The sequence below is a fragment of the Crocuta crocuta genome, unplaced genomic scaffold, assembly GCF_008692635.1.
Source record: "Crocuta crocuta isolate KB4526 unplaced genomic scaffold, BGI_CrCroc_1.0 scaffold147, whole genome shotgun sequence".
NCBI classification, from domain to species: domain Eukaryota; kingdom Metazoa; phylum Chordata; class Mammalia; order Carnivora; family Hyaenidae; genus Crocuta; species Crocuta crocuta.
This window is the reverse complement of record NW_027532594.1, coordinates 5,638,354-5,654,749: the sequence shown is the minus strand read 5'-3', so window position 1 is coordinate 5,654,749 and position 16,396 is coordinate 5,638,354. Positions and strand designations below refer to the sequence as shown.

At 37.6% G+C, this 16,396-nt stretch overlaps 1 protein-coding gene across 1 annotated transcript in view; it reads left to right on the top strand.

Annotated features, from left to right (window-relative positions):
* AK9 (adenylate kinase 9) overlaps positions 1–16,396 on the top strand; it is a 124,397-nt gene that overhangs the window by 30,926 nt on the left and 77,075 nt on the right. Inside the window, exons 9-16 of the mRNA XM_077779966.1 lie at positions 1,529–1,603; positions 4,039–4,137; positions 5,825–5,964; positions 6,041–6,221; positions 10,031–10,175; positions 12,728–12,826; positions 12,916–13,011; positions 15,590–15,667. Of these exons, the coding sequence (XP_077636092.1) occupies positions 1,529–1,603; positions 4,039–4,137; positions 5,825–5,964; positions 6,041–6,221; positions 10,031–10,175; positions 12,728–12,826; positions 12,916–13,011; positions 15,590–15,667 (913 nt within the window). The remainder of the gene's footprint in view (positions 1–1,528; positions 1,604–4,038; positions 4,138–5,824; positions 5,965–6,040; positions 6,222–10,030; positions 10,176–12,727; positions 12,827–12,915; positions 13,012–15,589; positions 15,668–16,396) is intronic.

Sequence of the window (16,396 nt, the reverse complement as noted above, 5' to 3'; positions counted from 1 at the left end):
AGAAGGATGAAGACAGATCTTATCTGAGTTCTTGAGAAAGGATAGAGATGGGTCTTAGCTCTCAATCATCGCCCCTTCCTGGAAATACAAGGCTCAAATACAGTTCAACATTGCCAATGTACAAACATAAAATCTGGTAGATTTTAGATTTTAATATTAAAAACAAAAAATAATGGAAGAAAATTGAGAAGTGAACATTAATATAATCTTGAGATAGAGAAAATCTAATTTAAGCAAGAAAGGAGACCCAGAAACAATAAAAACATATATTTTATTATAAAAATAGTTTACATTATAGAGAATTCCATAAACAAAGTCAAAAGATAAATCTTTTTTATCTTTAAAGGTAAAGTATTTGTAATTGATACAGTTTTTATTTTAATGTTTTATTTATTTCTAGGAGAGAGAGAGAGAGACAGAGTGAGCAGGGGAGGGTCAGAGAGAGAGGGAGTCACAGACTGAAACAGGCTCCAGGCTCTGAGCTGGCAGTCAGCACAGAGCCCGACACGGGGCTCGAACCCACGAACCGCGAGATCATGACCTAAGCGAAAGTCGGACGCTTAACCGACTAAGCCACCCAGGAGCCCCTGTAATTGATACAGTTTAAAGACAGCATGAACGTTAGAGAAAAGAAACAATCTAATAGAAAAATGCCCAGATATTATGGTTAGACAGTGTACAGAGATGGATATCTGAATACTGAACCTCACCCACAGCCAGGAGAATAAAAAGTAGAACAAACCAATGTCATTTACAGTTATCAGTTTGGCAGAAACTATTCTATGTATTTATGCAGAGAGATAGATGCTCCAAAACATTTTCTGTTTGGAAGAAAGAAAAACTGGAAAAAAAGAACAAAAACAAAAAACAAAAACAAAAAAAGCAGAAAGAAAATTTGAAAAAGGACTGTTCATTTATTTAAATTGCAATCTAAAAAATTATTCCCACATTGGTTTCTATGGTTATCCCATTCAAAGCTGATTATATGTAAACATGATTAAAGCCATTACATATTAGAATGGGATGGTTTTTGTTTTTGTTTTTGTTTTTTAAATGTTTTATTTATTTCTAAGAGAGAGAGACAGCGTGAGCAGGGGAGGGTCAGAGAGAGAGGGAGTCACAGACTGAAACAGGCTCCAGGCTCTGAGCTGGCAGTCAGCACAGAGCCCGATGCGGGGCCCGAACCCACGAACCGCAAGATCATGACCTAAGCGAAAGTCGGACGCTTAACCGACTAAGCCACCCAGGTGCCCCTAGAATGGGATGGTTTTAGACAAAATAATTAGCATTGAAAAAATATGATTACTAAAGTTACAATTATGTGAAAAGCATATTTTACTATGGGTCAAAAATCACGGTAAGAATTGGTTTAGGCTTTGGCAAAAGACCACTTAAAATAATACACATTGTATCATACATAAAGCAAACAATTTAGCTTTCAAGATTTCTTCATAGTATACCAAGATTCTAATCTTGTATTCAGTTTTGCCAAGGATCTGGATTATAAGGTCTCTTCTATTTTCTGCAGGAAGTAATGGCTGAACATAATTCCCAGTATCTTATTGAGCTAGATGGAAATAAGCCCCCAGAGGAGCTCTTCATGGTAAGTGCAATGTTTTGTAAGAATATCCCACCATTTGGAAAATCAAAAAGTTACCAACTGGATTGTACTTATCTTCATAAATACCAAAAATATATTTACATTTTAGTGCTATGTTTGAAAAATTCCTTTCGACACTTAAAAATTTGATATTATGTCTTATTCATCTATCCATCTTTAAATCAAAAGTACATTTGAATTTAAAATCTCTGTGTGACAAAATGTGCCTCAAAGAAAAATAAAAGCAAATAACTCCCAATAAGCACACAATAAGACACTTAACATGAAATGCAAACCAAAACCATAATGAGATACCACTTCGCATCACTAAAATTAAACAAAACAAAACAAAACAAAAATAAACAACCAAACAGTAGTAAGTGTTGGTAAGGATATGGAAAAATTGGAACCCTCATAATGTAGCTGGTGGGATTGTAAAATAGTGTGGCCACTTTGGAAAATAGTTTGGTAGTTCCTCAATAAGCTAACCATGGAATTACCACATGACTCAGCAATCATCTCCTTGGTATCTTTACCCAAAATAATTGAAAACTTGTACATGAAGGTTGATAGCAGCACTAATCACAATAGCCAAAAGGTCAAAACAAGCCAAATGTCTACATACTGATGAATACATAAATAAAATGTGGTGTACCCATACACTGGAATTTTCTTTGGCAATAAAACGCAATGAAGTTGTGATACATGCTATCACATAGATGAACCTTGAACACATACTAAGTAAAAGAAAAGTTAACAAAAGACCCCATATGATTCCACTTATATAAAATATTCAAAATAGGCTGATCCACTATGGGAGATCTTGGGATGAATGTGAAGTGATTACTAATGGATAAAAGGTTTCTTTGTGGGGTTGATGAAAATGTTCTAGGATTAACTGCAGTGATGGATGTGCAAATCTAAATATACCAAAAACCACTGAACTGTATACTTTATATAGGTAAATTATACATATGTGAACTGTATCTCAATGAAGCTGTTTTATAAATAAAGAATATACTCCACACTGTATAGTCCATTCTACCTCACTGGACATTCTACTACACTCTCTCATCTCTAGAGTTGGAGAATCCCAAAGCTCACTCCTTGTGTACTCTTCTGTCTGCCCTAAGTGCTGTTATTATCCCAGACCTTTCCCCTGAATTCCATGCCTGTGTAATCAACTGCTACTCAGTGTATCCAATTGTATGTCTAGTAGTTATCTCAGGTTTAAGAAAAATCCCCAGATCCACCATTACTACCACCTGCCCCAGATACACTCCTCTCACAGTTTTCCCCTTTTAGGAACCATCTAATCCATTTGTCAATCTGCTCTTCTCTTTTTTTTTTTTTTTTTTCCACACCCCACTCCCAAGCAGGCTTTTCCTTCAAGACATATCCAGAATTTGGAGTTTACAACACAAGGCACACTTTTCTCAAGGTAGAGGCCAGAAGCTCCGAAAGGCCTTGGTTGAACTTTCCCAAGCCTGTTAAGCCTTCAGTTGTCATTGGCACCCTGGCCTTTCTGCCTATTCCATTGGCCAAAACAAGGGACACAGAGAAGCTCAATATCAGTGGGATAGGAAAGTATATTCCACATGCAGTGAACTAGGGAATTAACAAAGGAAGGGAGAGAAGGATAAGTTGTGAACAAATAATACAGTCTACCACAGATTACCATTGACCATCAGAACATTGTCAGTCCACCATCTCTCATCTCAGAGTTTACGTTTCATGCTCTGCATAGTGTCCCTCTTAGTTTCTAATTCTGCCATAGCAAAGTACCACAGATTAGGTGGTTTAAAAGGACAAAAATTCATTTTCTTATAGTTCTGGAGGTTAGAAATAAAAAATCAAGGTGTCAGCAAGGCCCTGCTCTCTCCAAAGACTCCAGGGGATGATCCAGCATTGCCTCTTCCAACTTCTGGATCATGGAAGCCAATTCCAATATCTGCCTCCATCGTGACACGGCTGTATTCCCTCTGCCTGAAGAGGCCCCACAGCGCTAGATCTCTAAGGACATGAATATTTGGGAACCAAAGGGCAGACTGATATGGATTTAGTTGTGTTCCCCCAAAAGATATGTTGAGGTCCTAACTTCCAATACCTATAAATGTAACCTTATTTGGAAACAGGATCTTTTCAGATGTAATCAAGTTCAGATGAGTTCGTCCTGAATTAGAGTGGGTCCTAACCCAATGTGGCTGGTATCCTTATAAGAGAAGAGACTCAGACACACAGGCAGAAGATGGCTATGTGACATCAAAGGCAGAAATTAGAGTGATGCATCTACATGCCAAGGAATACCAAAGATTGCCATGGAACCACCAGAAGGTGGAGGCAAGGAAGTATTCTACTCATAAGCTTATCACTGTTACAGAATATTTGAGATGTTCAAATGCCAATGTATTTAAATATTTGTTCTTTAACAAATTTAGACAGTTATGGATCGACTTAAATATCTTAACCTAAAAAGAGCAGCCATTTTAACTAAACTTCAGAGTGCAGAGGAAGAAATTGCTGACATAATGGACAATGTAAGTTATTTTTAACTCTTTGAAAGTCTATCTTTTTACTATATGTTGTGGCCTTAATGTATTCTCTCAAGGTATAAAAAAAATTATAGGATACCTTTCACAAGAATGGATTTGATTTTTAGGAAGAAGCTGTAATAATTAGCACAATGTTCTAGTAAACGCTAAACACAACAAAAGTCTTGATGGGGTACCTGAGTGGCTTAGTCAGGTAAGTGTCTGACGTCAGCTCAGGTCATGACCCCATGGTTCATGGGTTTAAGCCCCATGTTGGCCTCTGTGCTGACAGCTCAGAGCCTGGAGCCTGCTTCGCATTCTGTGTCCCCCTCTCTCTCTACCCCTTCCCTGCTCACACTCTGTCTTTATCTGTCTCTCAAAAATGAATGTTAAAAATAGTTAATTAATTAATTAATTAATTAAACACAACAGAAGTCTTGAAACAAAAACAATAAAATCAGAACAATTAACCACAAGAATAATGAGAAAGAAACCCAAGTTCATTTTAAAAATCTTGCAACACCAAAGGAAGCAAATATAATAAAAGCCCTCAACTCTATAAGCACTCATTTATTCCTTCAATCATCAAACCGTTTAAAAAAAAAAATAACTACTGACGTATTATGGATGTGACAGTGGTGGAGAGAGGAGCATGGTCTGCCATTCAAACACCTTTCCTTTGAGAGAATGCCCAGTGTCTGCTTTTCGAACACTTTCCCCCAGTTTTGGACAGGAAACAGGGATGATAAGGAAAGAGTGACTGCCTTCTGATCTAACTAGATACATTTCAGTCCCTAGTGTGCTGTCTGTAGACTCCATCAAGAAGAGTCGTAGCCCAACGTGGCCCACCGATTGGGATCTCCAACTCATGCAACTCCCCTAAGCACCAAAAGTTTCCCTAACAGTTAGCTACTTCTTTCAGCCTTTGGTGTCCGGACATTCATGCTGCAGCGTGCACGCCTCTACTCTCTGAGGCTACAGTGGTCCAGGCGAGACAATAGCTCCCCGTTCTCACCTCTCCTCCACAGTCCACTCTGGAGCCAGCAGGTACATGTGAGATCTACATCTGAAGGTTGGAGAGAGCTGACCTGGACCCTTTTCCCCTGGCAGTTGCGCTGCATGCTCTCTCTCCCCCGGCTCTCTCGTCCCCTGCTAAGGTAGCATAAGGACTGAACCCTCAGCAATCTGCAGTCTGTGGAGGAGTGGATATTACCTTCTCTGGAGGGCACCAGCAGAGGACTGCTGAGGGAGACTTTCTATTTTAAGAAGAATGAAAGAGCTAAGAAAATGCAAAAAAAAAAAAAAAAGCAACCTGTATATAACATGTTACTATTTAAAAACTTAAACTGACTAAGAATCTGGTACATTTTCAAACCTTTTCGGTAAGAATTTCTTCAAATCCGGTAATAAAAAAAGATCATAAAAAAATTCTATGTTATATCCATCCATTCTACTTTATAGTACAAAATGCTTGATAAAATTTAAAACAGGGTCATAATAGAAATGAAAACTATTTGCCTTATTACATTGTGGACAAGTACAGAATGGTTGCAATTAAGGAAAAAAGCCAAAATTTGCTTATAAATGATTTCTTAAATAGTGAAGCACTATCAACTAAACAATTAAATACTGAATACTGTTAATTTTAGTAAAACTATGCCCATACTTTTAGTGCGGTATTTGTGATTAACAGGATGAGCTGTTCCGTACTCTTGCATCTTATAAACTTATTGCACCAAGATACAGATGGCAGAGGAGCAGATGGGGACGTACATGTCCTGTGACTTTAAAGGAAGGTAACATTTATTCAGGATTACCAGATTTTTCCGTGAGGTAAGATTTTCACAACTTAAATTTAAAACTTGCCCATACCTCTTTTCAGTTGTTTATGATGATTCCACATTTTAAGTTTTCTAGGTAAAATATACTGCCTTTCATCAGAAGAAGCATTAAAAACATTTTTATTGAACCCACGTCCCTATCTTCTTCCACCTATGCCGGCACCACCATTTAAAGTATTCATATTTGGACCTCAGTCTTCAGGGAGAACAACACTTAGCAATTTGCTTGCAGAAAATTACAAAGGAAAGGTAAGTCTTCATTCAGCTAGCTATCTACCTATCTGTACTTGACCATAATCTGTAGGACTTTGGGATTCACAGGATTTGTATGTAGTGTTCTTTTTTTTTTTTTTTTATGCTTACAGGCACTTCTTTTTTTTTAATAGTTTATTGTCAAGTTGATTTTCACATAGCACCCAGTGCTCATCCCCACAAGTGCCCTCCCCCATGCCCATCTTAATTGTACACTGTCAGTTGGGTGATTTTTCCACTGGGTTTAGTGTGGGGAAGGCCTCCTCCTTGCTGCTTATTGCAGTTTCCAAGACCGTAGCCTTTCCCTGCTTCCCCAAAGCTCCCAGATGTGACCACTCTGTCATGTGGACAGTGCCACCTATTACCTGTTTTGGTTTAACTCATCTCCTGTTTCCTGGGTCACAGTCCTCCTAGCTCACCATTCCTCTCTCCATACAGTCACTCCTGCCATCATCCTTAGTATCTATAAAGATGACCGTCTGTGGTGACAGACACCCTGGCCTGTCCATTCCGTGGCCTCTCTCCCCAGAGGTCTTGTTCTCCACCCTCGATAAAGTGAAGAGAAAGTTTAGACAAGAGGGATAGCAGTAGAGGTGGTAAGATGCAGACAGATGGAGGATATAATTTGAAGGCAGAACCCAAGGATTTGGTGAGAGATTAGAATGGACAGCAGTTCTGCGAAGGCCAGTGTGCTGGAGTGGAGAACACAGGGGCAAGGCGTAAGATGATGAGGGCTGAAGATGTAGTCAGACAGAGCACTGCAGCCCTGAGTGCTATTCCTTTGAACTCGGGGGTTAACATTTTCTGTTTGCTTTAACTTTTTAATTGAAAAATATGACAAACAAACAGAAAAGTGAAGGTCGGTGAATCATCACAAAACAAGTCCCCATAGAACCACCACCCAGGACAAATACGGAATTGCCAGCCCTGAACTTGATGGTATTCACTCCTGTTCCTTTCTCTTATGGTTTTACCTTGGAAGTGTACATCCAAATGCCATCAATTAGTTTGCATGTTTTTTTAAACTTTCTAGACTTTGACAATTTATGTTCTTTGTGCCTGGCTTTCTTCACTTAACATTATGATTATGATAGGTACACATGTTATTTATACATGTTACTGCATATAGCCATGATCTATATATTTTTATCGCATTCTGTTGATTGGATTATAATTTATCCATTTGAGTGTTAATAAAACTTGGGTTGATTCCAGTTTAAGTATTATGAATAATATTGCCATAAACATTCTTGTCCATGTCTCATAGTGCACACATGGTATCTTTATATGTTTTGGATATATATCTAGCAGTAAGATTCCTGGGATGTCAAGTATGCACACGTTCAACTTGTATAGAGAATGCCAAACTGTTTTCCAAATGAGTTCTATCTATTTACAACTTGATCAGTAGTGTGTGAGAATTCTGTTATTCCACATTTCCTTCTAACTTTCATTATGGTCAGTCTTTCTAATTTAAGCCATTCTAATAGGTGTATCTCACTGTGATTTTAATATGCATTTCCCTGAAATGAATGAGGTTAAATATTTTTTCTTTGTTTATTGGCCATTCAGATATTCTCTTTTTGAAGCATTTGCTCAAGGCTGTTGGGCATTTGAAACTTTTTTTGCATATTATTGGTAGGAGTTCCTTAAACTGTCTATATACAAGTTCTTTTTTGATAATAAGCATTATGAATATTTTCTACCATTCTGTGGTTTACCATTACCACATGTGGTTTATTCACATGATGTTATAGTATGAGTCAAAGGATTTTAAGTTTAAAATATAAAGAGCTCTTACAAACCAAAGTGCAAATGAAACCCCAGTGGAAAATAATAGCAAACAAGCAGTTCTCAAAATAATAGGTTTAATAAAATAGCCATTAATCATGAGAAAAGGGTTATCACCTCCCTGATAACCAGAGAGATGCCAAAAAACCATAGATATGTCAGTCTCACTGTTGGAGTTGAAAGATCACTGTTAATATGCAATATTGATGTGTGGCTAGGATGGGGAGAAGTACATTTTCATATAATGTTTGTAAGAGCATAACCATTAGAGATGGCAATTAGAAATATGTTAGAGCCTAAAGTCCATGCATATCCTTTGAACTGTCAATCCTATTTTATAAATTTTTTCAAAAGAAACTATCAAAGATGTGTACATAACTGTGTTCATCATAGCCTAGTTACTATTATAATAGTAAAAACATGTACACCTAAATATATATTATTAGCATTTTAGTTAAATAAGGCATAATATGTTCATCTAATATCTAATATTGTGCATCCATTAAAAAATGATGGTGAAGATATATATTTATTGGCATGGGATATAGTAATATAAGCATTTTGAAGGAAAAGTAAAATGGAATCCAGAAGTATGGAAGTATTATTTAAACTTAAGGGGCATATAGAAATCTATTTCTAGCATCCCAATATTCAGTGGGGAGTATATTATCTACTTTACAATGGACTTATATTCAGGATATATAGAGAATTATTATCCAGTTTTTTTAATGGCCAAAAGTTGAACATATTATTTAAAAGAAGGCAAGTGAATGACCAACAGCACCCAAAAAGAAGCTCAAAATTATTTGTGATCAGGAAAATGTAAATTTAAACTACAACGAGATACTTCTTCACACCCGCTACAATGGCCAAAATTTAAAAGATTCACAAAATCAAGTGTCGGTGAAGATGTGGAGTAACTGTAATTTCTATACATTGCTGGCAGGAATGTAAAATAGTTCACCCACTTTGGAAATGGTTTAATGACTTACTATAAAATCAAATATACATTGGGGACCCCTGGGTGGCTTAGTCGGTTAAGCGTCCAACTTCAGCTCAAGTCATGATCTCACGTTTCGTGGACTCGAGGGCTTTGTACTGATAGCTAGTTCAGAGCCTGGAACCTGCTTCAGATTCTGTATCTCTGTCTCTCTCTGACCCTCCCCTGCTCACGCTGTCTCTCTCTCTCAGAAACAAATAAAACATTTTAAAAAATCAAATATACACTTAGAATACCACCCCGTAATTCCACTTCTAGGTATTCATCCAAGAGAAATAAAAACGTATGTGCACAAAAAGACTTCCTCACAAATGTTCATTTCTAGTTTATTTATATAACAGCCCCAAACTTGAAAAACCCACATGTCCATCAATAGATAAATGAATTAAAAAAAAAACTGTGGCATATTCATTCAGTGATACTACTTAACAATAGAAAGGAACTGATTACTGATATACACAATTACACTGATGAATCTCAAAAACAGTGTATAAAAGGGGGAAAGCTTGGAAAGATTACATACTGTATGATTCTATTATGTGAAATTCTAGAAAAGGCAACTAATATATAGTGACAGAAAACAGAAACTAGTGTCCATGGGCCAGCAACTAACTATAAAGAAGCATAAGAGAACTTTCTAGGGTGACATAAATGTTCCATATCTTGATTGTAGTTGTTATGTGTATATATTTGTCAAAGCTCATTAAACTGTATACTTAAAATGGATGCCTTTTATTGTATATAAGTTATACATGAAAATTTGATTTAAAAATATGTAACTTGTATATATATTATATGACACATACATACGTAAATATACTGCATGAAAAGAATGACGGAATATCTATGAAAGCGTGTACTCAAAAACATTGAATTCTGAAAATAACATACTTCAAGCAGCATTAAGATATTTGAGATAGATAAGTATAGATATAGAAATGGATATAGGTGAACAGTGTGTTTAATATTCACAGTGATTTGTGCTTATGTTGCTTTTCTCAAATATTCTTTGCAGGTAGTTGACTATGCCAAACTTGTTCAACCACGTTTTGATAAAGCCCTTGAGACATTAAGAAGCAATACTATAGCTGAGGCCACCGAAGCAGCAATTAAAACAGTGAAAGAACAGCTTCTCACAACACTACAAAGTAAAAGACTAGGTAAAACATCTCTTTTAAGTGTGTGTTCAGTGTGCCTGGGTGGCTCAGTTGGTTAAGCATTCGACTTCAGCTCAGGTCTTGATCTCACGGTTCATGGGTTTAAGCCCCGCATCAGGCTCTGTGCTAACAGCTCAGAGCTTGGAGCCTGCTTTGGATTCTGTGTCTCCCTCTCTCTCTGCCCCTCTCCTGCTTGCACCATGTCTCTCTCTCTCAAAAATAAATAAACATTGAAAAAAGTTTTTTTAAAAATAAGCATGTGTTCTAAACTTAGGTCAACAATTCAGCCTGGCTACCTGAGGGCTAGGACTTGGTTTGCCCGCCTTGATTCCCTTGCATGTACAGTGCAGCCTCTTAATAATGGGTTAAAGACATGAATATACATAAACCTGATTTATGAACATAGAAAAGATTTCAATCCTAGACTTCTAATGAAAGGAATCAGAGCTCCCAAATTTGGATTTACTTTTATGGATTTGCTTGCTGGGCAGAGACTGAGTAGAATTTATACCTTCATTTACACCAATTGTGACAACATTCCACCTGATTCTTGTGGAGTTTATGTTGTTGTTGTTATTGTTTCTGCTGCTGCTGTTGCTGCTGTCTTGTATGTAAGTGTGTATGTCAGCCCCCATTGTAATTAATTTTTTCTGGGGCACCTGGGTGGCTCAGTGGGTTGAGCATCTGACTTTTGATTTGTGCTTAGGCCATGACCTCACAGTTCTGAGATTGAGCCCGCATTGGGTTCCATGCTGACAGTGTGGAGCCTGCTTGGGATTCTCTCTCTCCCTCTCTCTCTGCCCCTCCCCTACTCAGGTGCATGCACACACTCTCTCACCCTCTCAAAAGAAAGAACTAAGCTTTTCTAAAAAGTATTTTTTTCTATTTGGGGAGTATTAACTTCAAATTCAAACAGTCATAAAAGGGCACCTGGGTGGCTCTGTCGGTTTAGCATCGGACTCTTGATATTGGCTCAGGTCATGATCTCACTATTCATGGGATCGAGCCCACATCGGGCTCTGTGCTGACAGCATGGAGCCCACTTAGGATTCTCTTTCTCCCTTTCTCTGTCCCTCTCTTGCTTGTGTGCTCTCTCTTGTCTCTCTTAAAATAAATTAATAAATGTGAAAAAAAAAATTTAAAGTCATACAGCAGTGAAACTGGAAGATGCCTTAGTGATCAATTAACACAGTTCTGTAACTTTCCAGATGAGGAAAACTTTTTTACATAAATTGGAAAGCTTCTGTCATTTTTTATGCTTGAAACTATTTAAACAGCAAGGAAATTATCTCTTCCTACATGGCACTGGTGAGCTTTTGCTAGGAAAGAACAGGTTATTTGCCTCAGAAATCTGCCTGTCACCTTTCTCATTAGCCTATAAGCAAGTAAAAGAGTCCAACACGGTGCTCAAGGGATTGTAGAAACAACAGCAAAAAGCCCAGCATTTAAATTACATGCCATGCAAATAATCATCCAGATGGTTCAGAATGAATTTAAATTTTAGTACGTTATCTTCAAAGTAAAACCACAAGTGTTTAAACTATTCATGGACAACTCACAAACTAAACCTTGAGAAATACTGACCAAGATGGTGGCATGTTATCCAACTTATTTAAGGCTTGACAAGATGAATTCATTAACTCATTCAACTTGAGTGCCCACTTTGTGTTAGACATGATATAGGCGCTGGGCCACAGCGGTTAACAGGACACAGAAACTCCTCCTGTCTGTGTGGTTGTTACAGTTTCCTGAAGGATGGGGGAGGGGGGAAGAAATAAGTGAACAAATGGAAAAAATATAACACAGTAATGGATCAGGCAGTAAAGGGGCAGGAGTTTAGAATGAGCAGGGAAGAGAGGACATTTAAATGAAACCTGGGTCAGGAGAGGAACTAGTCGAGCCCCAGTGAGGAAGATTAGTGATGGGTAATGTTTCTTGGAGTCTGTGATTCCTTTCATATCAAATTATGGCATGAAATCATAGATTTTAGATCTTTCCACAAATTGCTAAATTCTTCCACCAGAATTTAGAAATAGAGGCTGTCTCTCATATACTGCAAACTTAAAAGTGCCTTCCCTTTCTTTTTCAAATTCAGTAATTATTCTAAACCTGATGGTGAGGTTCTTAAAATCCTTTTAATTGAAATTTTCATGCTACTTCCACTAATTATTTGCTAGTTTTGCTAATTTCACTCCCAATATATTATTAAGAAAAATTTGTCAGTGAAGAATATTGAGGTTTTTTTAACCTAGAAAATTCTATAACACAGAGGATGGCAGCCAACATGGATTAGGCTTCCTGTGTGCTGAGCATTTTCCAAGCGTTTATATCTTTTACCTCATTTAATCCTTACAACAGTGCTTTTAGTTTGATGATCCCTATTTTGCGCAGTAGAAATGGAAACAGAGAGATCAGATGATTTGCCAAAGGCACCCTGCCTGAATCAGAACTCACACACAAGTCTGTCTGTCTTTAAAATCAGAGGATTTAATCACTATACCTGTCTCCCTATCCCCCAACTAGTTTTGCTAACATAGTCCGTTACTGTCTTTCAGCAGAGTCAACTTTAAGAGAATTTGAAAGGAAGGAGTATGACAAGTTCCCAACTGATACAGATAAGGGCTTAGAAGAGACAAGGTCTTCATTTGACGAAGGTGGTAAAAAATATATTGCCGATGTTCTTGGCCAAATCTTACCAACTATAAACAAATGAGCTGATAAAACATATTATTCTTTCATGCAGTGTTCACTCGTGAATACCAAGGAAAAAGCCCTCTAGAAGACAGTGAAAGCCAAAAGAATTCAGAAAATGTCCTCGATGATCAAGCCCCTAAAACAGGTAAAGATGGTAACAAAATCAATGTGACTCATGCCATGCTTATGGATCTTATTTCCTTTTATTTCACATTTTATCATGTTTATATTGAAGCTTAAAATTATCCCCAAATTGCACACTTAAGGAGAAAAATAGTTAGCTTTTCTCCTATAGATTTAAACTGAGCAGCTATAGAACAGAAATAGATTTACTAGAATGAAGAAAACAAACGTAGAAAGTGGGGAGTCTATTAAAATAATAAACCCATCTTTTTTTTAATTTTTTAAATGTTTTTATTTATTTTTGAGAGACAGAGAGACAGCATGAGCAGGGGAGGTTCAGAGAGAGAGGGAGACACAGAATCCAAAGCAGGCTCTAGGCTCTGAGCTGTCAGCACAGAGCCTGACACGGGGCTCGAACCCACGAACCGTGAGATCGTGACCTGAGCTGAAGTCCGACGCTTAACCGACTGAGCCACCCAGGTGCCCCAATAAATCCATTCTTAAAAGCTGTCTACTTTAATGTACTGGAATCAGAATATCACAAACCCAGAGTTTTAGCTGTGAAAGGTTACCATTTAGTGCTATTTACTCTCATAAATTTTTTCCATTCATATATTAACATAATTGAGAGCATACAATGTAAACCGTTTTTACCTTTTTTGATTTATAATGCAACATTTAATTATATTTCTTCATTAGGAAATATTTTAATCCTCATTTTAAATTGCTGCACAATTTCCTGAAATTCATAGGTAATCGTTTTAAGTAGTTCTTTAGATTGTAAACTTGTTATTTTTCAGATATTTTTCTTACTACTACAAATGATGCTTTAATGAATTTTTACATTGTCTTCATGTTTACATAAGTGGAATCACTAGTTTAATGAGTACTAAGTTATAGACAGAGTCAAATTGCTTTGCATAAAAGTTATTCCAAATAGTGTTCCCCTCAGTAATATTCAAAATAAGTGCTATTGTCTCCTTGGTATATTCTCTTTTAAAACATAATTTCAGGGGCACCTGGGTGGCTTGGTCGGTTAAGCGTCCGACTTTCGCTTAGGTCATGATCTCGCGGTTCGTGGGTTCGAGCCCCGCGTCGGGCTCTGTGCTGACTGCCAGCTCAGAGCCTGGAGCCTGTTTCAGTCTGTGACTCCCTCTCTCTCTGACCCTCCCCTGCTCACGCTGTCTCTCTCTCTCTCTCTCCTAGAAATAAAAAAAAAAAAACATAATTTCAATTTTTATTTGACTATCTCTGAAATATAATTTTTAACATTTGTTAACCATTTATACTTCCTCTTTTCTGTGGTGACTATTTTGGTCTTTTGCTCATTTTTCCAAATTGTTATTATCAGTTACATAGTTTCTATAAGAATTTGCTGTATTAGTCACTTATTTTTCATATTTTTTTTCTACATTGGGTGGTTTGTCTTTTAAATCATTTTGCTGTTTTTGAAGTAGAGGGGCTTTTCCTATTTTTGTAGCCAAATCATTACTTTCACTTTATTTTTTCTTCCATTTACTTTCAGACCTTACAAAGTCTTCCTCTCAACCAGAGACTTAATATATACTTATATTCTTTTTTTTCTATTGGTCCAACCTTTTGGTTTTTAGTTTAAAAATGCATCTATAGAGGCGTCTGCGTGGCTCAGTCAGTTAAACATCAGACTTCAGCTCAGGTCATGATCTTGTAGTTTGTAAGTTCAAGCCCCGCGTCAGGCTCTGTGCTGACAGCTCAGAGCCTGGAGCCTGCTTTGGATTCTGTGTCTCCTCCCTTTCTGCCCCTCCCCCCTCAAAATAAACATATAAGTAAACAAATAAATAGGTAAATAAATAAATGTACCTATAATTTATAATGTTATATAGAGCTGGGGTTTTTGGTTGGTTGGTTGGTTGATTCCTCCTGCCTCATTCAGACAGATGTGTGCTTGGCTGCTGTGTATTTTAGCCTCGTAGGAATTGAAATGGGCACCGTCAGACACTTATGTATGGCAATCCTCCCCCAACACACACACACACACACACACACACACACTTCACAGGAAGACCTCAGACCTTAAAATTTTGATCAGGTAGGATCTGGGAGCCTCATCTCAGCTGCTGCAGAGTTCCGAGGACCTATACACACAGACAGTCCCTTCCACATACTGTCTGTTTTCTCTCTGGAGGAGGCAGTCCGAGGTAGAAGCAGGTGTCAGGGCCTCTACCTACTTCTGACGCCAGCACTGCCAGTGTGCCCTTACATGAAGGTATTCTCCCTGCCCTCTGTGTTTGAGACCATCACAGCCTTTATCTCGTGGAGCCAAGAGACTGTTAGTTACAACAGGTAGGGCAATTTGACCTTTTTTTCCAATTTAGATACACTGGCATTATATGAAACTAAAATTACTCTTGGTTTTGTGATAGGTTGAGTCATTATCCTTATTTTTCACTGCTGATATTATATGCCCTATTATTTACTTATTTGATTACTATGATTGTAATTTTAATCTTAAAAAAATTAGGAACATGAGTCCTTGCTCCCTGGGCCCATACCACATTCTTCTTTGGGAATCACCTACAATTAATGCTGTTGTTTAGGTCTTAACAATGTTTTATTCACAGAGGAAACCAGTGGAATATCTACATTTAAAAGAAGTTTTCAAAGCTCTAGTCAAGATCTTAAGTTGGACACCCAAAAAGGTAAATCAATATTTGGGTAGTTTGGTTTGCTTCGATTGTGGACCCAAAATGCATAAGTAATTCCTTGAGAATTTTGAAGGAGAAAGATGTGATTTAAAAAAAAATTATTAATACTCTGCCTTAAAGGCTACTCTATTATGAACAATTAGACATCCAGGAACAAGGGGGAAAAAAAAGAAAATGTGATATATTGTTTTAGTGAAACAGAGGCTCTATCTTTCTGTTCCGCCATCCATGGCACGTGGCTACCAGAATAAGTTACAAGATGGCCGGTGATGTTCCAGCCATCATATCAGTATTCTCATCAGGAAGAGGGAAGAGGGAAGGGACAAAAACTGGCACTCCACCCAGCTAAGCTATTCCTCTTTATTTTTTTAGTTGTTTAAAAAGTTTATTTATTTTGAGAGAGTGATAGCATGTGGGGGAAGGGCAGAGAGAGGGGGGAGAGAATCCTCTCTGACAGCAGGGAGCCCCCTGAGACATGAGGCAGGGCTCAATTTCACTGACCCAAAATCAAGAGTTGGACACTTAACCAACTGAGCCACCCAGGCGCCCCACCGCTTTTCTTTTCAGTTATTCCTCTTTAACGAAATGACAGGAAGACTCAACAGGAAAAAAATCTGCTTGCATCTTACCTACGGGCTATAAGGGAAGTTGGGAGATGTAGTGTTTTTAGCTGGACACATTGCTGACCCCAACAAAATCCAGATTCTGTTATTAAGGAAACGA